General features: G+C 47.0%; 1 protein-coding gene across 1 annotated transcript; it reads left to right on the plus strand.

Annotated features, from left to right (window-relative positions):
- Nucleotides 1-234: 234 nt before the first annotated feature.
- On the plus strand, nt 235-24041 carry LOC143394914 (lipopolysaccharide-binding protein-like). The gene is made up of 12 exons (XM_076849481.1): nt 235-355; nt 2067-2181; nt 3603-3731; nt 4123-4278; nt 8536-8599; nt 11014-11077; nt 12555-12646; nt 14291-14467; nt 15294-15464; nt 19962-20029; nt 22939-22984; nt 23802-24041. Exons 1-12 carry the CDS (start codon nt 235-237, stop codon nt 24039-24041), a joined length of 1443 nt encoding a protein of 480 aa, XP_076705596.1.
- The last annotated feature ends 1151 nt before the right edge of the window (nt 24042-25192 follow it).

Genomic DNA, 25192 nt, shown 5'->3' on the forward strand with positions numbered 1-25192 from the left:
GAAGAATTGGGAGGCGTGGCAAACATAGAACTCAAACAATTTCACAAGCAACCTTTTCATCATCTCAAGTTGCTGGGAACTAGACCTCCACCCCACTCCCCAGTTGGCTCAGATCTCATCCGGTTCTGGCTTTATAAGTACCTCAGCCTCTGCCTTCACCTTTGGTAAGGGAGGCTCCTACAAAAAGCCTCTGACCAACCTCTGCAGAGGAAGGAGCTGAGGAGGACAAGGATGATGGCCAGACCGTACCATGTGGTAGTGGTCCTATTGCTGCTGGAAAGTTCCGCCAGGTTTGGAGAAGGAGCTTCTAATCCTGGAGTTGTGGCCAGGATCACCACAAAAGGCCTGGAATATGGTAAGGGAACTGAGTTGCTTTTTCTGAGGCCCATTGCTGCCCACCAGAATGGTGCGGTCACAAGGACAATGAGTCACAGGCTGGGGTTCTTCCACCGCCTGGTTTGGACATCTTGGGATATGTTACTCTTAGGGCTTCAAATTCCTCATCTTGAATATCAGAGGGTAAAGACATTAAAATTTCTGGGAGCCAGGTGTGATGCACACCTGTAATCCCACCACTTGGGAGGCTGAAGCAGGTGGATCTCGAGTTAAAGGCCTGTCTGGGCAATTTAGTGAGAACTCATTCCCCCCAAAAAACTTAAAAAGGGGCTGGGGTTATAGCTCAGTGGTACAGTGCTTGCCTAGCATGTGTGAGGCACTGGGTATAATCCTCAGCACCACATAAAAAACAAATAAATAAAAAATAAAAGTCAACTTCTTAAAAAGCCGGGGGCGGTGGCTGGGGATGTGGCTCACTGAGAGAGCACTTGTCTAGTATTGCGTGAGCTCAACGACTGAAATAGAAATTACTGGAACATTTGCTAAAATATAGATTCCGGCCAAGTATGGTGGCCCCACACCTGTAATTCCAGCAGCTTGGGAGGCTATGGCAGAAGGATCATGAATTCGAAGCCAGCTTCAGCAACTTAGCGAGACGCCATCTTTAAATAAAATATAAAAAGGGCTGGGGAATTGGTTCAGTGGTTAAACGCCCTTGGGTTCAATCCATGGTACCAAAAAAAAAAAAAAAAAAAAAACAGATTCTGGGGATCCACTCAAGATTGACTGGGGCCAGACCTAAAAATCTGCTAACTGTCCAGGCAATAGTGAAGGGGCAGGAGATTTGACCAGACTGTAGCAGATGATTCCTCAAGAGCCCCCTGTAATTCATCATTGCTCAAGATCTGTTGAAGGAATAAAGAACAACGATTGCCATTTACCTGGTGCTCTGAGTCCCAACCCAATTTAATAAGCCTTTAGGTCACTCTCATTGTCACCATTTCCTGACGAGGAGGCTGAGGCTCAAGGGGCTCCCGTGGGATTGCATCAGTAGTAAATGGCACATTGTCAGAACCCGCTGACAATCTGTAATCCTGGTACAGCAGAGATGCTTAAGAAAGACTCACACACACACACACGCATCCAGTAGAAAATGAGCACCGTCTTTACTTTTTTCTCTCCTTCTTTTATACAGCATTATTAATTAAAACAAGGGAAAAGAAAACACATCCTTTCGGCAGCTTAATCCTTACAAGTATGGATAAGCATTCTCAGGAAAACTTTGTTTATGGTCACAGTGCTCCATATTTCTTATCAATTAACTTGTGGTTAGTTATTCCCAGGCAAATATTTATATATATATATATATAAATTATATATATAAAAAGAATGTTCTGCCAAGTGTAAAATTTATATATATATATATAAATATAAACTATATATATAAAAAATATATATAATTTATATATATATAAATTTTACACTTGGCAGAACATTCTTTTATCTTCTTAAGACAGCAACAAGGACACAGTTCAAAGAGTTCATACTTTCTCACAGAACTCCTTGTTTTGCTAAGCACAGCAAAACTTAACACTTTGTGTGCGTGAGCACACAGCACATCTTGCGTTCTAACCCAGCGTGTGTGATTCTAAAGCCCGGCCACCAAATCTGCCTCCCACTGAATGAACTCACTCGGCTCACAGATCCCTCTTTTCCCTCTCCCCACCCAGCAAACCAGTATGCAGTGGCCACCCTGAGAAAGGAGCTGCTGGCCATCAGGTTGCCTGACTTCTCAGGAAGCTTCAAGATTGGTTGGTTTGGACGGGTGAGCTACAATTTTCACAGGTGAGGTCCCCTTTCCCCAAATCAGGGGCCGCAGAGGAGGAAGGATGGAAACCTAGGATCCTGGGGAAGGGAGTCGGCAAAGACAGAGGGATGATGGCCAGCTCTTGTGGGGCTTCCAGAGGGGGTGTGTGCTCCTTGAATCATCAGAATGAAAGAGAGACCCTTAGAAATCATTCCCAAGCCCTCAGTCAGTCCTCCAGAAAGACTCAGTCCCTGAAGAGGTGTCTGATAGCAGCTCACCCCACTGTGGACGTGGAACCACCGCCAAAGGCAATTCCTGGCAGAGAAGAAGAAACACCCTGGCTTCTCCCTCTTCCCTCCACTACACTCCCCTCAAGTACTTCCCATTGGCCAATTCTAACTAGAAGCCAGTTGCAAAGGAGCCTGGGAAATGTAGTTTGCACAGGTCAGTCCCAGTCCCCGTGGTTCAGAGCATGGGAAGGCCAGGGAATGGATCCAAGAGCCAATAATCAGATGGAGAGCATGGTGTGTGCCCACCTAAAGAGCGCTTCTCGCCTGTAGTTGGTCAATGCCGTGGGGAACGTGGCATTTTCCTTTGGATTTTTTCAAGACAAGCCAGAAATCTAGTTGTTTGCCCACATTTTTACAGCTGATTCATAATTTATATATAAAAAAAAAGTACATAGGAAAAAAAAAAAATATATATATATATAAAAAAAAAAATATATATATATATATATATATATATATATATATAATATCCCACTGGTTGCCAGGGAATGATCTCTGATCCGAACCGTGAGTCCTTGTTTTTGTTCTGTGGTGCTGGGGATGGAACCCAGGACCTCGAGTATGCCTAACTCACCCACAGTCCCGAGCCCTTGTTTCTATTTGAAGTAATGAGGGGCAAAGAGCAGAGGGGACAGCTGCTTCCTAGAGACCCCAGGTGGAGACAGGACACGTAAAGCCAGGCCAGCTCACAGGTTGCTCACCAGAGTCAGGTCAGCAGGGTGGACAGGAGCAGCCGTGAGGATGTGTGTCAAAGGAGAGAGGAGGGCCTTGGCCTTGGAGGGTTGGAGAAGCTTCCTGGAGGAGGCTGAGCGGATCTTGAAAGAGGCACCTGAGACGGTTGGATGGTCCTTTGTGGGTTAGGTCAATATATTCAAAAGAGAGTGAGAGGAACGGGAGGGGACTCACTCAGGGATGAACAGGCCCCTGTTTTTTGTTTTTTATTTTTATTATTATTTTTTAATGTTTTTAGTTGTAGATGGACACTATACCTTTATTTTATTTATTTATTTTTAAGTGGGGCTGAGGATCGAACCCAGGGCCTCATAAATGCAAGACAAGCATACCAGCACTGAGCTACAACCTCAGCCCCAAGCCCCTGTTTTGTTTTTTGTTGTTGTTGTTGTTTGTTTGTTTGTTTTAATGGGTTTGACATCTGCTTTCCTCCCCAGCCTGAAGATCCATCGCTTCGAGGTCCGAAACTCAGATCTGAGTCCACTTCCAGGGCTGGGAATCAGAGCTTCCCTGTCCAACAACGATCTGTCTGTGGGTGGGAACTGGAAGGTGAAAAAAGGATTCATGTGAGTAGCACTCGGGTAGGAATGTGGCTCAGCTCTGGGCAAGGGCACACCCTCCTCCCTCCCTGGTTATTCAAAGTCGGGTCTATAAAGGACCCAGATCCAACAATCCTTAAGCTTTAGTTTCCTTGTCTGGGAAATGGGGTTAATAATAACACGTCTCAGAGATGCCGTTGTTTAAATAAAACAACGGAGGTAAGGCATTTAGCAGTGTGCCTAGCACATAGCAAATCCTCAGTGACACTGTCTGTTTTTAAAGAGAAGTGGAGGTCCAGGCAGGAGGCACAGCCGGTTAGTGGGAACCTGGGAGACAAATCTGGGGCTGTGTCTTGGTTGTTCTTCTTGATGGTGACCCAGCTTATACAGCAGTTTACTTCTCATTTCCCCCAACCAGCAACCTGAAAGGCTCGTTTGATCTGAAGGTGGATGGCATTTCCATCTCAGTCTCTCTGAACTTGGGCAAGGACGAGACTGGACGACCCACGGCCTCCGTACACCACTGCAGCAACTCCATTGGCCGTGTGAGCGTCCGCATTTCTGGAAGCTTAAGGTAAGTGACCTCAGCACACTGGCTAGAGACAGTGCTGCCTCAATAACATGCTCAACCCTCATTCAGCCCATCTAACAGGCAGAAGAGCAAGATTTCAAGGGTCTTCAGGAGCAGGAGTCCGTGGGCCAAATTCAGCCTGCCACCTGTTTCTGTAAATAAGATGTTATGGAAACAGAGCCACGACCACTCATTTACATTTTGGTAGTGGCTGCCTTAGCTCTACAACAGTAGAGCTGGGTAGGGGCAACAGAGCCCACAGGACAGGCAAATGCCCCAACCATTTACTATCTGTCTGTGTTTTAAGAAAACACATGCTGATTCCCAGGCAAGATGGTCTTCAGTGGGAACCCAGCACACCAACCAGATTTGCCCAAGGGGGATACTCAGGGGACACTGAATGAAGGGTGGCAGTCTCCAGCATGACTGCTTTCCCAGTATTTGAGTTGCCACAGCATCACTCAGGTCCTGGCAGGAAAAAGAGGGCAACTCCACAGGCTTACCTGATAAGACTCTCCAGGGGACTGTCAATCAAAGAGTCGACTGAATGGTGGAAACCAGCAAGGAGTGCTGCACCTGAGAGTGGTGACAGCAGGGAGCCAGTATTACCCCAGGGTTGAAGGTCAGAGGGGGAGAAGGGCGTTGCAGATCTAGAAGGAACTGGCGCCTTGGAGAAGGATACCTGTGGAGGAACACGGCCATCACCAGGACACGGTGGGGCAGCAGAGCAACAGAAGCCCAGCAAGAGGGCTTGGGAGGTAAATCGGAAGGACAGAGCTGGACCTGGCAGGCAGCAGGGGCACACAGGGTAAAGAGCCAAGCCCCTCTCTGCTAGAAGCTAATGTTCTGGGCGGTCACGTTGACAAGATCAAAATGCCCACCGAAGCTTGGAGACCTGCCATCCTGTGCTTGCAGGCGATTTGTGTTTTGGGAAGCAGAGACATTTACTCACTGATTAATGTTTTCTGCACAAATGCTTGGAGGCTTCAGCCGGAATCTGCCAAAGGAGATTTGGTTGAGGCTGTAGCCCTCGAAGCACTGTTTTAACCAGGTGGTGGGGTTGCTGTGACCAAACACCTGACAAGAACACTTAGGGGAGGAAGTATATTTGGGGCTGTCAGTTTTAGTGGTCTTCAGGCCGTGGTTGGCCACCTTCCTTGCTCTGGGCCTGAGGTGAGGCAGGACATCATGGGGAAGGGACAGCAAAGGAAAGCTCAGCTCGCGGCAACCAGAAAACAGGAAATGCAAGGCCAGAGACAAATTATAAACCCCAAGGCACAGCCCCAGTGACCTGTGTCCTCCAGCCACGCTCTGCCTGCCTAGAGTTATCTCCCAGTACTGTAAATAGTCCTTTCGAATTATTAATCCATCAGATGAATCAATCCACTGATCAGGTTATAACTCTCACAATCTGATCGTTTCCCTCCTGCATTGACACAGAGCTTTTTGGGTGGACATCTCATATCCAAACCCTCACAGGTGGACATAGTTCCCATTTCTCAGGAGCAAATTATGAAATTCTATGCAGTTCACACACACACACACACACACACACACACACACACACACACACACATAGTGTGGCCAGAAAAATCTTTCAGCTGCTTGGTTGTTGGCGGCTGCTACATGATTGGGGTTCTAGGGATATAGACACAGAAAACATGGTCTTGACCAAAACAGGAGAGTTTGTAGCTTTACCAACTCATGTATTTAACAAATATTTATTGATTCCCTTATTATTTACCAGATCCTGATCTAACTGCAAGATCAGGATATATATAAAAGGAAGCAACAGACAGAATCTCTACCCCAGTGTGGTATTAACATTTTAGTATGTAATGAACTACACTTGACATAATTATGATGACATGCTCATAAGGAGAGTCCAGGTGCTCTGAATGCAGAAGGACTGGCCTAGCTTATGCATAGAGACAGTTTCCTGGAAGACAGGATATCAGAAATGAGCTTTGAATTCAAGCAAAAGGGGAAGGGGAGGAGAAAGCTTTACTGGCATAAAGAGAAGCACGTGCAAAGATCCTGAGACATGAAAAAGCTGTGCTTTTCAGGAAGAAAAAAGAAGTCAGTGTACCGCAAAAGGATGGGGGTGGTTACCAGAAGAATTTAAAGGAGTAGGCAGGAACAGGACTATGGATTTTCTCCTATCGGGCAGTGACAAGCCATTGAAGGATTTTAAGAAGGCAGGGGGTGATAATATCAGATTTTTGCTGTAGAAAACAGCATCTTTAGGAGAGATCAGACTGAGGCAGCACAAAGGGAAGGAGACAGGTTGCAGGCGGAGGCAGTTGTCAAGGTGAGAGATGGGCCGCAGACAGGTGCTGACCCTGGAAGCGGGAGAGGAGGTTGAACTTGGGCAGGAAGGCAGGGAAGGAGTCCAGGGTGACTCCACGGAGTCTGTGACCCACGGAAAAACCTCTTACTGCTTCAATATGTTGGCGCAGGTTGTAGGCCTACCCATGGGTGTAGAAGGTTTTACTGGAAGCAATACCCCAACCAGGGTGTCTACAGCAACAGCCAGATAGCTCAGGCCCATCCAGGGACCAAGGTTCAGGCAGGCTGTGGGTCCCAGGTTTGCTCCGGGGATAGAGCTCTGGAAAGTTCAGGATGCTTTCTGTAGAACCCAGGAAGCACATGGTTTTACTATCGTAATACACACCTGTGTGATGCTCCCGCATCGCTCTGCACCTCACCAGTCATCAGCCAGCAGGAACCGTATGGCAAAGGAAACTTCACGAGAGAGAAAAGGTTGCCAGAGTAAGTCAAGTAACTTAGTCCCCGTGTTTCCAACAACCTTTCACCCTCGACTGCAGTCTTTGGAAGAACATGGTGGGGGAACTCTGTCCTGGTCCTCACTTCTGCCAGGGGGGTGTCTGTGGTTGGAGGGAGCCTCTGCAGGTGACTTTATCTGCAGTGGCTTCGACTCATCGGATCTCCATGAAATTAACAAGTGACTAAACTAAACTGTTGAACTTCTGGAGAAAAAAAAAAATTGTTTGGCAGGCTTGGGGAGGGTATAAAGAATAGGCTTAACCCCCACCTTACACCTTAATCTTTTTCAAATGTTTTTAATAGGTGATTTATCAAAATTCAAGATATGCAAAAGGGTACAGGGTGGGGAAATCTCTCTCCACTTTAGCTCCCTGCCCATCAATTCTCCTTGCTAGCAGCAACCAAGGCTGAGCATCCCAGGTGTGAGTCCTGAAATTCTCTGACTGCCCGGGTGGGTATTTAGTCTTTCAGTTTTTACACAGAGAGGAGCATGCTGCATACAATCTCACATCCCTAGCTTTTCTTCACTTCGCACGTATTTGTAAATCCTTCCTCATCAGAAAGCTAGTTTCCTTTTCAAACTAATCCATTACAAGAAGATTCTACAATGTCTTAGCAGTCATCTGTTGATAAACTGGGGCTGGAGGTGTCACTGAGCGGTAGAGCACTTGCCCAGCATGCACGAGGCCCTGAGTTTTGTCCCCGGCACCAAAATCAAAATAAAAGAGGCAAGAATGAACTTGAGTGGTTCCCATGGAAGCCAGGGGATAGAGTCGTAGCTCTGACTGGATCCAGGTGTTTGGCCAACATCACTGGGAATCTCTGGCTCCTGGTTCTGCTTTTTTCTTTATTGGTTTCATTCTGAGGCAGGGTCCCCCACCCTAGAGTGGAAATGATGGTCACCGGGAGCTCAGGCTTCCTTGGCCCTCAGGGAAAGCATCCTTTACCATAAAAGCCCCAGGAAAAGCTCTCATTGGTCCACATTGGGTCACATGCTCATCCCTAGACTAATCAGCCTGAGCTCTGATTGGCTGAACAGGGTTTGCTACTCATTCTTAGACCTGGGGGCTAGGGAAGAAGTGAGCTTTAAGATGTACATAGTGGGCTGGGGATGTGGCTCAAGCGGTAGCGTGCTCGCCTGGCATGCGTGCGGCCCGGATTCAATCCTCAGCACCACATACAAAGATGTTGTGTTGGCTGAGAACTAAAAATGAATATTAAAAAAAAATTTCTCTCTCTCTCTCTCTCTCTCTCTCTCTCTCTCTCTCTCTCTCTCTCTCTTTAAAAAAAAAAAAAAGATGTACATAGTTATACTAAAGGTTGTCCAGGGTTTTCCCCCTTTGGATTAAATTCATCTGCCTGGGTCCCATTGTTGAGATAAAATGGGGAAAGTTCAGATCCCTGGGTAGCCTTCCTTTTGGGAGTCTCAGTTCACCTTAAAATGTATCTTGACCTTCTTTCTCTTCTCTTCAGATGGATCCTGAATCTCTTCCGTAAAAGAATTGAAAGCAGTATCAAAAGAATCTTGGAAAAACAGGTAAAAAGATACACATATTGGTCATTAGCACATGAATCACCAAGCATCTGCTTATTTGATATTTGGAAAGAGCCTTTTCCCTTAAGTATGTGGCCATTTGAATTTGCTTAGTTAGAAACACCTTCCTCATTCATGGGTGCAAAGACAAACATCAAAGCTTTCTCAGGTTTGTGTGATCACGCATGGTAAACCGGCATTTGGAACTGACCAAAGCTATTTGATTATCTAACTATTGGTAATACTAGTGAGAAAGACTGGCAATAAATGATTTTGAATCCCTCCCTCACACCATAAAGAAATTCAATTCCAGGTGTTCTGTGGATTTAAATGCCACAATATATCTTAAAACTTTTTAAGGAGGAAATCTAAAGTATCTATCTCACCTTAAGAACTTGATTTCCCAAGTAAGACCCCATATTGAGAATAGCAGTGGGAATGGCCTTGGTCTTGGTGGCAGAGAAATACCTCTTCATTTTACACTCCATGCACTGTGGGACAAGTCGGTGAGCCCACTGGAGACAATGACCCCTATCTTGAAGAAAGTTGGTGAGGATTTCATGAGATAAACTCACAGAATATCTGGTATACAAGTGGGGCTCAGCGCCCTCACCATCTCAGAGCCCTGTCTCAACTGGACTCACCTCCTGGTCTCTTCCCTGTTGAGTACTTGAGCTCTGTTGTCAGATGCTCGGAGTTTAAATCCCAGCTCAGTCATCGTCTGGCTGTGAGGTCTTGAATACCTGACTTAACTAACTCTTCTAAGTCTTAGGATTCTTATCTGTAAAATAGGAATAATCACAAGATACAACATGTACCCTGCTGGGCTGTTCTGAGGACCAGGCAATGTGATATACTTAACTAGTGAGCACCCAGGGACCGAGTAAGAGCTGAGTGAATGGGGGTAAGGCCATTTTTACAGACAGTTGAGCTCCCCAACAGTCCTGTGTGAGTTGCAGTCACTGACCTACAATTGAAAAATCTGGATGCCACTTGTCCAGAGGGAATGAGGCTAGTGCTAGGGAGGCTGAGCCCAGGGAACGGACAGGTTCAGATGTCATCCCTGACTTAAGTTCCCACAGAGCTGTGAGTTCCAAGTTCCAGGAGGCTCTGCAGAAAGAGGATCTCTGGCCAGGGGACCTGGGGGACAATGGAGAAGATCTAAGGAGGTCACACTCCAAGCCATGGGAGGGCTGGTTCCTGAGTAACACTGCCTGGCTCAAAGGTCCAGGAGAGGCTGGTTGGGTCTACCTGGAAACCTTGGGCTGGCTTAGATTAGAATTTTGCACTAAAACAATGCTTCTCAAAATGCAGAAATCTCCAGAGTTGATTTTATGAATTATGAAGCCTTGGTATTAAATTATGCAGAATGACAGAATGAGTAACTCCAGTTGCAGTATTCTTTCTCTTTCTTCTTATGTCAAAGACAGGATGTTTCAGTGGGATTTAATGCATCCCTAAATACAAAGAGGGCATTATCTAATTAGGCAGCAGCATCTGGCCGGACTTCCAGAGCATATTTTTCTAAATCTTTCATGTTCATTTTCCTAGTTATTCCCTCTTTATGCCAAAGGAGACCAGTTTTCTACTGACAAGAGATAGTTTCTGTATTTTTATTAAATGTATGTGATTTTAATAAGAGCACTTGGTAGAAATAACAGACAGTTCAAAAGTGAGAAAGGCAAAAATCATGAAGATGGTGTAGGAAGTTGGGAAATTATGAGACTGGGAGCTTCTGGAACTCCATGGCTGACTGATCCAGCAGGAAGCTGGCAGCCAATGAGGACCCTGGAATCCACTGGGACCCACCTCTGCTTTGCTTTGGCGCTGTCTAGTGACTGCAGTCAGTACTGCCTGCGGAGCCTCCGCCGTGCTGGGGCATGGCTCCCCCTTATTCCAGAGGGGCATTAATGGTGAGGTTTCAGGAAGCAAGTAGATAGAGGAGTCAAAGGGGCCAGGGAAGGGGTGTGGAGTCTCTGAGTCCAGGGAGTTGTGCCCTGTACCAAGGAACTCCACTGCTTTCTCCCCCTGTTCTAACAACTCCATGTAAGTACTGCACTTCTTGGTGCCTTAGCCGCCAGCACCACATTGACCTGAGGACAGTATCAATAGCACACCCCAGAGCAAGGCCAGCCTGACCACCAACCACTTTTAATGTGGGTTTCAGGAAAGTCCAGGAACGTAAACTGGGCCCTTCTGCGTGAAAGGCCAGTCCAGCTAGAACAGCGGCCAAGTGCTGTGTGCACGGGGAGTGGTCTCTCCTTCCTTTCCATCATATCCCTGCCCCGTGCACACACAGAGGTGCCCACAGGACAGGAATGCCACCATGGTTCCTAGAGAGGAGTGGGGAAGCCAGGGGCATCGCCAGGAAGAGGCGGAGGAAGGACTCACCCCACTTTCTCACCCACTTCCGACAGATCTGCGAAGTGGTCAAGAAGTCATCAGACTCGCACCTGAAGCCCTACCTCCAGACTCTGCCAGGTTTGGAGCCCTCCCACCCAACTTCTCTGGGTGTCTTCAGATGCCATGTCACTGGGCATCCCTGAAACCGTCACCCCTGGGGCAGCCCTGGGAGAATTGCCATTGAGTATCTCCATCCAGCAGAGTTGGCTTTGGGGTGACCATCTCTCCTGGGATCTGTTCTCTGGAGACGGGGAGAAAAGGGATTGAGGAGGTATTCAAAAGCCTGCTGGGAGCCGGGTGCGTTGGTGCATGCCTTTAATCCCAGGGGCTCGGGAGGCTGAGGCAGGAAGATCACAAGTTCAAAGCTAGCCTCAGCAATTTAATGAGGCACTAAGCAACTCAGTGAGACCCGGTCTCTAAATAAAATACAAACTGGGCTGGGGATGTGGCTCCGTGGTCGAGTGCCCCTGAGTTCAATCCCCAGTATGTGGCGTGTGCGGGCTGCTTTAACAAAACAGGGTGCTGTGAAATCCCTGGGTTGGGCTGAGGCCCTCCCACCCTTACCTCTGCTGCCACAGGAACACAGGGGCGGTCACCAACTCTCCTGGAGACTGTCTTAGACTCCTGTGATTCTCAGAATCCTGAGCCCATCCTTGGTAGCAGGCCCTGTGTGGTCTGGCCTGTCCGTTACATCCCAGTCCCCAGGGTCATCTTGCTCCTGTCCCCACTCACTCAGCCACATGGGCCCATGAGTCCCTCTAGCTACCACCTCCGTTCTGCTGCACCTTCTGCACCCACGTTGCCCCCTCTGCCAGGAATGCCCTCTCCATGTCCCCCCTGCATCCACTCGACACCTCCTCCTCCAGATCCCAGCCCCAGAACCTCCTCCTTCAGAAACCCGGCTTGACTCCTGTCCAAGCTAAGTTGCCCACGCCCGCTCTGCCCCAGTTGCATGGCTGCATCACCCTATGGACTTCTGCTGCCTGATACAGCTGCAATGTTACATTTATCTGCTCAAGTGTCTGACTGCCTATTTCCCCTCTGGACTCGTGAGGACAGGGACTTTGCCCATCTTATTCACAGCTGTTTCTTTGGCACCTGCATCACGCCTGGTGTAGAGCAGGTGCTCAATAAAATATTGAATGTGCCCAGTGCAGTGGCACCTGTCTGTATCCCAGAGACTGGGGAGGCTGAGGAGGAGGATTGCAAGTTCTAGGCCAGTCTCAGCAACTCAGTGAGACCCTGTCTCAAAAAGGGAGGGGGTGGCTCAGGATATAGCTTGGAGAACCCCCTGAGTTCAATTGAATGAGCAGAGTGGACAAATAAGACAATCTCTCTTTCTCTTTCTCTTTCTCTCCCCCTCCCTCCCTTCCTTTTTCCCTTCACACCCCCCCCACTCCTTCTCCCTCTCCCTTCCTTGGCTAAAGGTACCATGAATTGGCCCCAACCCCATTTCTGTGTTAATGAGTTCCTTGGAGTTGTGCAGTATAAACTTGCACAACTGTAATTAGCTGGGAACAGCGTGTTCACAGGCTGCTTCTTTCCTTTCCCACAGTCACCTTGATGATTGATCAGGTTGCTGGTATTGACTACAGACTGTTTGGAGCTCCCCAGGTGACCTCTAAAAGTGTGGACATACCCATCATGGTAAGGGGCTATAGAGAGAGCTCTTGGAACTGAAGACTGGTAGAGTATCAGCTTCACCTCTCAGAGTCAGCTCTTCCTTTTCCTTTCAAGTTCATCTACCTGTTAGTCACTGTCCGTGACCAGTGTCCAGGGTGGGCACAGGTGCACTAGTCACAATAGACCAAGACCTAATGCAGGAGTTCTGTGAACCAATGAGGTAAATCTGTCTGAAATACAAAGGCCTGGGCTTGAAGCCCTGGCTCTACCACTTATGTGCTGGGGTGTTTGGGAGAGTTATTTAACCTCTTTGAGCTTCTGTTAAATTGAAATAATCATAGCCTTAACCCCTCAGGGTTTACAGGAGTTAAGTGAGATGATGTGCATAAGATTCCCAGCAGGTACCTGGCACTTGTATGCATAAGGGGACACTCACTACTGCCTGCATCACCCCTCGCAGACTGCACGGTGGCTCCCTAGGATGTCCACATCCTAACCCTCAGAATCTGTAAATGTCACCACATATGGCAAAAGCGCTTTGCAGATGTGATTAAGGGCCTGGAGATGAGAAAATTATCTTGGTTTATCCTGCTGGGCTCAGTGTGCTCACAGGTCCTTACAAGAGGGAGGCAGGAGGTGAAGAACTGGAGAGGGGCGGGAGGTTAGGTGTGGGGAACAGGCCTCAAGCCAAGGAGAGCTGGTGGCCTCCAAGGCTTCAGAGTCTCCCTGGAAGCCTTCGGAAGCATCGCAGGCCCCAAACCTGTGGGGAATTAATTTGTGAGCCACTAAGATTGTGGTCATTTCCTACAGCCACAGAGGAACCGGACACACCCCTCTGCATTCCCAGTGTTCCCTCTTCACTCCCCGAGGGTGGAGCCAGACCCTGGAGCTGCCTTAGCTCACACTTGCCTGCCTCTTGCTGTGGGGTCAGTTCTAAGAGTTTGTACAAATAATAACTGACCAAGATTTCACCCCATTAGCCCCGTCCCCTTTTTCAGGTGAGGAAGTTGGTAACTGGCCCAAGGTCCAGAGCTAGCAAGATGCAGGATTCCAGTCCTGGCAGGGGGCTCCAAGCTCCAATAGGAGTGGTTCCTATTGGATATGGAAAATGAAAACCCCCAAATAGTGAGGACTGGGAGAAGGGAATGGAAAAGAGAGGCAGACACGGATAGCTCTTATCTCTCACGGACGGGGAGAAAGTGTTTCTAAAGACTAGACTGACTCTCTAGGAAACACTAATCTCTCCCAAGACAGCTCCTCTCCAGGTGCTGGCCACTGACCCCCAGCCCCAAAACCCAAATTCCTGAGTGCTCAGACTGACATGCGCACTAAATCACCCACAGGCTACGTGAGCCCCCAGTCCCCTCCTTTGTTCATTGGCTCATTTTCCACCAGGAGAGTGGGTCCATGCCCCCAGGGGGAGTCCTGTTCCTGATTAAAAGGCTGAAATGATCCATGAAGTCTGCCCCCGGCCGGGTCTCTTTGGGCTATCAGTTTCAGGAGCTGTCAGGACCTAGGTGGTGTGGGTCTAGAGGGAATCTTTGAGCACATTGACCCCTCACTCTGGAGAGGAACCCTGCCCCACCTGGCAGGCTCTGGATGCTTCTGCCTGAGACCTTCACCCTAACAGGTAGGAACTGGGGTGACTGGTAAGTTCTCTGTCTCCAGGGTGAATTCTTCAGCCAAAGCCAACGCACCCCAGTCCCTTTTGATGCCCCAGCCATGATGTTGCCCCAACAATATGACCGCATGTTCTACTTCGCAGTCTCCGAGTACGTCTTCAACACAGCCAGCAGGGTCTACCACCAGGCTGGGCTCCTGAATGTCACCATCTCAAATGGGCACGTGAGTAGGGGAGAGAAGGAGGCCGGGCACCAGCAGAGGGCTTCAAATGGGACTAGAGACCCTTTGGGTGCGGTGGAACATGCATCAGTGGGCTGGGTACAGTTTACCCAACAGAAAAAATTGGGTAAAAAATAAAAGTTCCTCATTTGTAAAATCAATTCCTGTCATCCCCCAACTCCTTGTGGCACAAGGACACGGGATCTGGATTTGACCACCTGGATTTGAATCCTGGTTCTGCTATTTCCTAGCTTTGGACTCAACCTCGCTGGGCTCGGTTTCCTCCTTTACTAATGGGGATGAGGATGGCATCTCCCCACCCCGTGAGATTCTCACATGGGAGATAAAAGCAATCGACCAGTGCCCACATGCAGAGGCCCCTCTCGGCACAAATGCAGGGCCTTGGGCAGGCTGATCCCTGGGGGCTGAGCTGATGATCATCAATATTTATTTGATGTTTCTATAGAGGCCTAGTTGAAAAGTGGCAGAGCAGAGCAGAGCATTCTAGCTCCCGCCCCCAACTCACCCGCCAGACAAGGCAAGCTGGCTTTGGAAGGCATCATGGTGACCTTCTGAAGTCACTTAAACACACCCACTGGGTGCTGTGTCACCTACACACTTCATCAAGGTGCCCCTTCCCACCCTGACAGCCGTCTCTTGGAAAGGACTTCTGGAAATACGATTCCCTCCATCCTGGTATATTTCCCCTGCTGGCTTAGGACCTTTAGAGATCTGCCCCCTTGGGGACCTGTCCATCTGGCCTTCCCCACCACATCTCAGGGTCCCTGGGGTCTCTGCTGTGCTATGAATATCTGTTCCCTCTCTTTAGCTGGCCGGGTTGTTCCCCAATATGCAAGTACAACTGGAGGCATCCCCTGAATCAGAGCCGCACCTGTGGTTCACTCCTGGAAATGTGACCATTGCTCCTGTGATGGACGTCCAAGCCTTCGGCATCCTGCCCAACTCCTCCGACCGCAGGCCACTCTTCCGGCTCAGGGTGGTAAGTTTGGCCCTGATCAGGCAGCAAAGGGTCTTGCTTGCCATGGGTGGAAGTCACTCCCTTAGCCGAGAGGTGACCACAGAGCTGATACCTGCAGAAGGCTATTCATGTCTCCCAGCAGCGTCAGTGACCTCCCTTCCTAATAACCAGGCTTCCTAAATCACCATGGCTCACCAACTGCCCTGCTGTCAAAGTGGCAAGAAACCTCGAGGCTTCGCTCCAGCCAAGATGAACATTTTCACTTTCTCACTGTTTCTCTCTCTCTACATTTATACACAGTTTTGAGGCACTAGGGACTGAACACAGGGGCACTCTACTAATGAACCAACCACATCACAGACCTTTTTTATTTTTTATTTTGAGGCAGAATCTTGTTAAGTTGCTCAGGCAGGTCTCCAACTTGAATCTGCCTGCCTCAGCCTTCCAAGTCTCTAGGATGACAGGTGAGCACCACTGCATCCAGATGTTCACTGTAATCTTTTTACATTTAAAACACCCCCCCCATCTTGTTCAGTAGAACTGGAAGTAGAGTATTTATTTTTATAAATAAAAATCATAAAATTACTTTTTTTTTTTGGATTGAACCCAGGAGCCCTTAACCACTGGGCCACATCCCAGACCCTTTTATTTTTATCTTGAGACAGGGTCTTGCTAAGTTGCTTGAGGATCTTGCTAAATTGCGGAGGCTCACCTCAAACTTGCAATCTTACTACTTCATCCTCTCAACTGTGCAATTATAGGCAGGTGCCACTGCTCCCAGCATATCAAATTGCCTTCTTAAAGAAGGCTTAAAGGCAGCATAGTATTTGGCAATGCTGTCTAAACTGATTTGCAATCTTAACAAAACTCCAAGTCAGTTTTTGTCAGCTGACAAGCAGAAGCCCAAGATTCACATTGAGATTCAAGTTACCCAGAACTGCCAACGCAGTTTTGAAAAAGAAAAATAAAGTTGGGGACTCACACTTTGCTATTTTAAAACTGACTATAAGGCTGTGATAGTCAAAGATAAACATGGAAATCAATAGAACAAATTATGAGTATAGCAATAAACTTCATATTTATGGTCAGTTGATTTTCAACAAGGAGACCAAGACAATTCAAAAGGAATAATAGGTTTTTTTCCCAATAAATAATGCTGGATATCCACCTGCAAAAGAATGAAATCATACCCCTTTATTACACGATACACAAAAATTAGTTCTAAATGGGTATATACCTAAATATAAGATCTAAAACATAAAACTTAAAAAGAAACATAACTTTCGGGCCTGGGGTTATGGCTCAGTGGTAGAACACTCGCTTAGCACACGTGAGTCGCTGGGTTTGATCCTCAGCACCACATAAAAATAAATAAATAAAATAAAGTTATTGTGTCCACCTACAACTAAAATGTATGTGTGTATATGTAAACATATACATACATATATACATTATATACACAAATACACACATATAGCATAAATCTACATGAGTTAGGCAAAATCTTCAAAGATTTAACACTAAAAGCATAAACAACAAAATTAAAAATAGATAAATTGAATTTCATCAAAATTAAGAACTTTTTGCTTCAAGGGATGAATGAGAAAGTGAAAAGGCAACCCATGGAATGGAAGTATTTGCAAAATATATACTTGATAAGGAATTTGTATCCAGAATATAAGAGTTCTTATAACTCAATAACACAAAAGAGAACTTCAAAAGGGGAACTTCCAATTCTAAGAAGATAGAATAGATGTCCGTTTCCCCATACCTACTGCTAAGTTCAACTAAAAACCCTAGACACTGGTTATAAAATAAATGTAATAAGACTCTGTAGAATGGGGAGAGAAGGCAGATGAGCCAACCTGGTAATAAATTCCCTCCTTCAAATATCCCAACCTGGAGCTGAAGAAGTCAACAGCCCAGAAATGCCAACAAGCACAGATAAAAAACTCTTCTCTCTCTAGCCAAACACTAGAGAAAAAAAAAAAAAAAATGATGCCCACTCCCAAGCCAGAAAAGGCCAACTGGGAGGCCAGATTTCTAGTTTTCTTTATCCTTCCTTTTTTTTTTTTTATTTCTTAGCTTTATTTTTTTTAATTTCCTCATTTTTTTTTTTTTTTTAGAATTCTAGAATTCTTAAGTACAAGAAGGCTGTGATGTGCCTAGCAAAGAAAATGTGTGTGTTATATATACTTCATACAGGCATGAGTTATAGTGCCATTGGCTATGAGTTCAGTGTTAAGGAATCAATAATACGTGTTAAGTAAGGTATCTCTAAACACTCATAAAACAGTTATAGATTGATCAGTTAACAAAATGTGACGAGAGACACAAAGGAACTTAATCTTGTATTTCCCCAAAGGACATTGATTCAGTATTCACTAATCCCATGTTCACAGCAAATACATAGAACTTAACTGCCTCAAATAACAGACTTGACCATAGCTGGAGTTTTTTTTGTTTTTTTGTTTTTTTTTTTTTTTTTAAAGAGAGAGTGAAAGATGGGGAGAGAGAGAGAGAGAATTTTTTTAATATTTATTTTTTAGTTTTCGGCGGACACATCTTTTTTGTTTGTATGTGGTGCTGAGGATCGAACCCGGGCCGAACGCATGCCAGGCGAGCGAGCTACCGCTTGAGCCACATCCCCAGCCCCAATAGCTGGAGATTTTAACATCCGCTCTCAGCAACTGATAAAGCAACTAGATGGAAAACCAGCTCAGATACAGAGCTCAACACCACCAACCACCAATAGATTTTTTTCTAACAGGCTTTTTAAAAACGCTCATTCGGGGCACAGTGGTGCACAGTCCTGTAATCCTAGCAGCTCAGGAGGCTGAGGCAGGAGGATCACAAGTTCAAATCCAGCCTCAGCAATTTAGTGAGACCTTCTCAAAATAAAAAATGAAAAGGTTTGGGGTGGTTCAGTGTTGAACAACTCTGGATTTAATTCCCCAGTAGTAAAAAGAAAAAAAGAACAACACTCATACCATGACCCATAACAGTGAAATACATCCTTTTCAAATGTCTACATCCTAAAACAGACCATATCCTGGCCCATAAAACAAGCCTTGCTGAGCACAGTGGCGCAGGCCTGTAATCCCAGAGGCTCGGGAGGCTGAGGCAGGAGGATCACAAGTTCAAAGTCAACCTCAGCAAAATCAAGGCACTAAGCAACTCAGTGAGACCCTGTCTCTAAATAAAATACAAAATAGGGGATGTATTGTTTGTATTGGGGATGTGGCTCAGTGATCGAGTGCCCCCGAGTTCAATCCCCAATACAAACAACAGCAGCAAAAAAAGTGCAAAAGTAAAAAATTAAAGAATTCAAAACAGTCATAATCAGTCATATGTAGCTACAGTAAGCTAATTACCATAATAAAAATAAATTCTAGGGGTCTAACCCAGTAAAAAATTTAATCTCACATAAAATCAATCATCGTTTTTAGTTGGCAGATGACCTTCCACATGGCTATTTAGGGACCCAGGTTCCTTCTGCCTTGTGATTCCTCTCTCCTTTAAAGCTTCATAGTCCCCTCCACACAGTTCAGTAGATGCAGAAAGTAGGTGGAAGATCATAGAGGTCTTTTAATTGACCAGGTCTTGAAGTAACACACATCTTTTATGCCCACCATCCATTGGCTAAAACTTAGTCACATGGTCACACCTAACTGTCTGGGAAGCTGGGAAATGTAGTCCAACTGTGTGCCCAGAAGAAAAGGAAATGGGTCTTGGTGTACCCAGTCTCTGCCACACATGTTGCTCATGCATTTTTAATATTTCTTGGCTACTATTCAAGCCTATGTGGACCTTGTCCACACATGAGCAGAAGCCAGCTTTCTGTCCTTGGGCTGAGACACAATCTGGTTCCCTTTTCCTGTCACAAGTTTTTGGGACATCAGTTAGGTTTCATATGAAGCTGTTCAGTGGTGCCACCCAAGCACTCAACCAGGTGTTAGAGGTAGGAGTTCCCCCCCTGGTGAGAAGTGGCCCAGGTGGACAGCTGACCATCACAGCTGGCACGGGGCTTTGAGGGGCTGACCAATTCTATCACCTGGCTCAATGCCATCCCTCGGCAAGCCAATCCTCAGTCTCCAAGATGGGTGTCAGTAAGTGGCGTCTAAATTTCTCCAGGGCTCAGGGACTCCATGAAAGTCCCTTAGGAGTCTGCTCTGAAGAACTCAGTCAAACAGACTAAAGTGTCCCTGTTCAAGTTTGGGCTTATTCCCCTTCCCAATGCTTTCACTAAAATGGTGCCAGGAACCGAGGCACCCACCTGTAATCCCAGCAACTCAGGAGGCTGAAGCAAGAGGATCATAAGTTCAAGGTCAGCCTGGGCAAGTAAAAGGGAGAATGAAGCCTCAGCTCTCCCTTTTGGGTGCCAGCTGTGGGGCCACCGCACAGCCACGCACAATCCTGGGTGGCTGCTTTTGCCCATTCGTTCCACACGGCCACATGGCCTGGGGTTTCTTGGATCAGGAACAAACAAGGTGCCTAAGTGGTCTTTTGCTTTTGTAGAAAACCAACTTCTCCATCTCCATCAGCGTGAACTCCGATAGGATCGTTGGCTCAGTGTCCCCAGAAAGGTAAGACAGCAGGAGTGGGGAGAGGAAGGACGGGGACAGCGACATGCCAACAGTGGCCATAACAGCCAGCATGGTTCACTCAGGACTGAAGGTGACCCATGGGGGCAGCTCTCCACCAGATCTGAGTGCCCTCTAGAAAAGGCACAGTGACAATGCCTCCGGCAGAAAGCTGGAAGCGGGAAGAATCGCCAGGTGTCTCCAGATGCCTGTCGCTCCAGGCTCCTCCTGCCCGCCGCCCCGCAGGCTTCACAGGAGCTGGAATTTCTGCAAAGGAATAGTGTAGGTCAAGATGGAGGGTAGAGCTTGAAGCTGTGTTCACAAGGACTTTACCTCTGAGGAAAAGTGTCCACTGTCACAAAGCGGAGACATTGGATGGAAAATTGAAGTTCCCCAAGCCACTGCCCACTGCTCCCCTGCCCAGATTCCCAATCCATAAGCATGAAGTTTAGATGGTGGATCAGTGCAGAAAGAGTTCAGGCTTTGGGCAGCAGAGATTATACCGCCTCCTGGGGGTTGGCACCTGTCTTCTATACCTCATGTCCTCTGTGCCAAGCCCATATCTTCGTATTTTTGTTTTTGTGGGGTTTTTTGTTTGTTTGTTTGTTTGTTTGTTTGGTACTGGGGATTGAACCCAGGAGTGTTTTAACCCGGAGCCAAGTCCCCAGCCCTTTTTATTTTTTTTAATTTCATGGCAGGGTTTCATTAAGTTGCTTAGGGCTTCACTAAGCTGATGAGGCTGGCTTTGAACTGTGATCCTCCTGCTGCAGCCTCCAAAGTTGCTGGGTTACAGGTGTGCAAGCCCCGCATCTTGTCTGCTCTGGGTGATGCTCCTTGCTAGATGTGCTTGGGCTGATAGAATGCCCTGGCCCCACTAAAATGAACGTCTTAAGATGCTTTAAAAAGAGAAGCTAATAGCCGGGTACAATGGCACACGCCTGTAATCCCAGTAGCTTGGGGAAGCTGAGGCAGGGGGATCACGAGTTCAAAAGCCAACCTCAGCAAAAGTGAAGTGCTAAGCAACTCAGTGAGACCCTGTCTCTAAATAAAATACAAAATAGGGCTGGGGATGTGGCTCAATGGTTGAGTGGCTGAGTTCAATCCCTAGTAACCCCTTCCCCCAAAAAAGAGAGAGAGAGAGAGAGAAGTTAATGGTGAGCCTTTGGGGCAGTGGGAAAGCTGGTAGGGACAGATGGACTTCTGGAGTTCCCTAGAGTTTGCACAGACCTCCTGGTTGGGGGTCTCAGGACAGCCAAAGACTTTAGCCCCTGTGAATGAAGATTCGAAAAGTGAGAAATCTCTAGGGAGTTTTTAATTAAAGAGACAAGACTCTAATTACCTTTAAACCAGCTCCAGGACAGCTCCTCCTAGCTCCAGCCTCCAGCCACCTATTATGGTAGTGAGGTTTACTAAAGAGGCTAGGGAGAGAGACAGCAAACATGCCAGGGAGTGGACTTTTATTGGGGAACAAAAAATTCTGGGGAAAATCCCATCCAATGAAGATTAAGGGGGCAGCATCCCAAGGTCAGGGGCGACAATTGGGTCTTCGGGGTAGTGGCCAGACATGCCTCCGCACAGAAAAGCCCTTGGACCTGAGAAGGGTGGGGAAAGCTCTGGACACAAGATATGCCTAAGTGCCTCTCACCCAGCCAGGGAGGTAACTCAAATCACGTGCGAGGATGGCCTCCCACAAACGACTGGAATGAGGATTTCTCCAAGGAATTCTCAAAGACCATTCTACCCCATGAGTAGAAAGCAGGGAGATCCATCCAGGGCTATTGGGATTCCTGAACAAGGGAAGCAGAGCAAGAGGAGAGCCCAGCAGGAGGAAAATCAGTGGAGACCTGATTTCTACAGTGACGGGGATCAGGTGCCCTGAGCCACTGTCTTCCTTCACTCCTGCATCAGTTGAGGGGCCTTGCTTCCCTCTTTACGTCACGTTTCCATCTAATATAAATCACTGCCCACTTTCACATTATAAAAATAATGCATTCCCATACAAGAAAAGTTGGAAATTACCTAAGTGTAAAAACAAAATAACCCTTAAACTTGCCACACAGAGACTAGCTCTGCTCATAAGTTTGTTTTCTTCCAGCCTTTTTTTAAAAATTTTTTTTGTAGTTGTAGATGGACAGAATACCTTTATTTTGTTTATTTTTATGTGCCTCACACGGGCTAGGCAAACGCTCTGCCACTGAGCTACCAGCCGCAGCCCTCTTCTAGCCCTTTTTAAAGTACATTCCTTTTTTTTTTTTTTTTTAGAGAGAGAGAGAGAGAGAGAATTTCAATATTTATTTTTCAGTTTTCGGCGGACACAACATTTTTGTTTGTATGTGGTGCTGAGGATCAAACCCGGGCCGCACACATGCCAGGCGAGCGCGCTACCGCTTGAGCCACATCCCCAGCCCTTAAGTACATTCCTTATACAATTGGAAACACTGAATGGAATGTTATATATTCCACTTTTTCCATATATTTTTTTTTTAATACTGGAGAATTGAGCCCAGGGAAGCTTAACCACTAAGCACATCCCCAGACCTTTTTATTTTTTATTTTGAAACAAGTCTCGCTAAGTTGTTGAGGCTGGCCTGGAACTTGCCTTCCTCCTGCCTCAGCCTACCGGGCCGCTGGGATGACAGGAATGTACCACCATGCCCACTTCCACTTAATATTTAATTCCTTCATAATTTCCTTATTAAAATGCTCTGCAAACATTCTTTTTAACAATGGCACTTCCTCTCAGATCACAACGCATATCTTAACCCACAAGGGACACACTGCAGAGGAACTGCGGGCTACCCAATCTCCAGGCAACAGGCCTTTGCCTCCAAACACACTGCAGATTTCACTGGGGTGACAAGAAAATGGGAGTCACGGCCCAGTGACCCACACTTGTCTCTTTCTCTACACAGTGAGCTGAAACTCGAATTGAAACACTCCAACATCGGTTCTGTCAACGTGAGTTACTTTTCATCAGTGTCTCTCAATCGTCTTTGCCAAGACAGGTTCCGTTAGGCTCCAGGAGACGCAACCAAGTCCCAGACAGAGATGCCAGGAGGAATGAGATCCCATATCTGAAAGTTTACCTTATACAAAGGGCTCCATCTGAGGGCTAAAGAGCAACAGGCTCTTACAGCGAGTTTTGGAGTAAGATACAGACTGTGCCACCTGCTAGCTAGGTGATCATGGACAAGTTGCTTAATCTTTCTGAATCTCAGTTTCTTGTACTGAAAAATGAGAATAATGGCATCTACCATAAATAGGGCCTGTGATATGAAATGAGGCAGTGTGTTATGTAAAACACTTTGACCCAGTGCCTCAGACACAGTAAGCTCTTTACTGTGTTCACAATTGGAATATGAATGGCTCAGCGTCACAATGCCTTATTCAAACTCCTGGAGGACGGATGGGTTTAGGAATTGAGAATATCTGAGACATAATACAGTGCATGCATCCTTTGACTTCCCCAGCAAGTTCAGGGGAAACTCTATAATCAAACAGTGATATTTTTGCAACAAAACCTAACAATGTTCACATAAAGTGGCATAAAGAAACACGAAATAGCACTCACATCATGGTGCCGCATTCCAGTACTGGGCCTGCATGCTCTTACAGAAAGTAAATGCAGAGACTAGGGTTTGCATTGTGAGCAAGGGGCTGTTTGGAAGAGTGGTAGTCAGTCAGCATCTGTGCCTTAAATGGGGTGGGACTGGATGTTCCTCCCTTGACTCCTCTTTCTTCGTGTCTATTTGTTCTGGCCCCGTCTGTGCTCCAGGTGGAGGAGATGGAAACCATCTTCAATGTCTTTGCACGCGAGGTCATCTACCCCTCTCTCAATGGTAAGAAGAGCTGCCACCACCTGCACCAGAGGACAAAGGCTGGGTTCTCCCCTCCCCACAGGATTCCTGGTTCATTCGTTCAGCAAGTTGAGCCTCTCTTCTGTGCCACCTGGGATGCTGGCAATCCACGACCCATGCCTCATAGTTCCCACCTTGTTAAGAAGGCAGATGTGTAACAGGTGCCTATAGAAGGGACCTCAGGGAACCACAGGAGCTGGGAGAGAGCATGGACTTAGAGACCAGGCAGAGCTCCCTAGACATGAGGGATAAGCTGTCTCAAAGCTCAGGAGTTAAGCCAGGTACAGTGATGCACGCTTGTAATCCCAGCAACTCAGGAGGTCAAGTCAGGAGGATTGCAAGTTCAAGACCAACCTCAGCCACTGAGACCCTATCTCAAAATAAAAAAATTAGGGCTGGGGATGTATCTCAGTGGTAAAGCACTTCTGGGTGCAATTCCCAATTAAAAAAAAAAAAAAAGACATAGGAGTGAGGCCAAAGGAGTAACATAATAGTTGATCCCTAGCAGGACACCTGGAATCCCTGGGTCCCAAGCCAGGGGACCTTGCTGGAGGTAGTACTTGTCCAGCGGCTGCCTAAGAATTAGCAGACCTCCCACCCTTCCCTCTCCTGTTGGCCTCACCATCTACATCTATGACCAAGAGATAAGAGCAAAACAATGATCTGAGAAGGAGAGGCAGAGTGTGGCCCTCAGGGATGAGTCCCTAGACATGAACACTGCACACCCAGGCCTAGCCACTTCAGGTGGGGGTGAGGTTGGGCTCTCAAATGGGTTGATAGAGGCCCAAGAAGCTGTCCACATCCATCCCCTCCTGAAGAGGCTGCATTTTCCAGGCCTCTACGTCCCCACCCTAAACCAGCTTTGGACCCAGTAGCCAGCAGCTGACTCATGCTGTCTATGGCCTCTCGCTGTTTATCTTCCAGCCCAGCTCAAAAAGGGATTTCCACTCCCCGTTCCAAGGAACATCTTCCTCAACAGTGTGGAGCTCCAGATTCACAAGGTGAGAAGTGGGATCTGGGGGCGCTCTAAGCCCTGCTGGGAGGCTGCTTCAGGGGCTGGTGGAGATGCAAGCAAGCCCTGACCCCCACATACAACCTGGACCTAATTTTTAAGAAAAAATAATAATCTGTTTCAAATGTTGGAGTCTAAATAGCATCTGTAATCTGGACTCTTGACTTCATGTACCAAAACTCACTTCTCAACAATCCGACAGTCACTGAGCATCTGTGACTGCAGGGCACTTTAGCCGTGCACAGCAGGAGCATGAGAAAAGGGTCAGATGAGATGCCACTTCTGGGTTGATGAGGG

The sequence above is a fragment of the Callospermophilus lateralis genome, chromosome 3 (assembly GCF_048772815.1).
Source record: "Callospermophilus lateralis isolate mCalLat2 chromosome 3, mCalLat2.hap1, whole genome shotgun sequence".
In the NCBI taxonomy this organism is placed as follows: Eukaryota; Metazoa; Chordata; class Mammalia; order Rodentia; family Sciuridae; genus Callospermophilus; species Callospermophilus lateralis.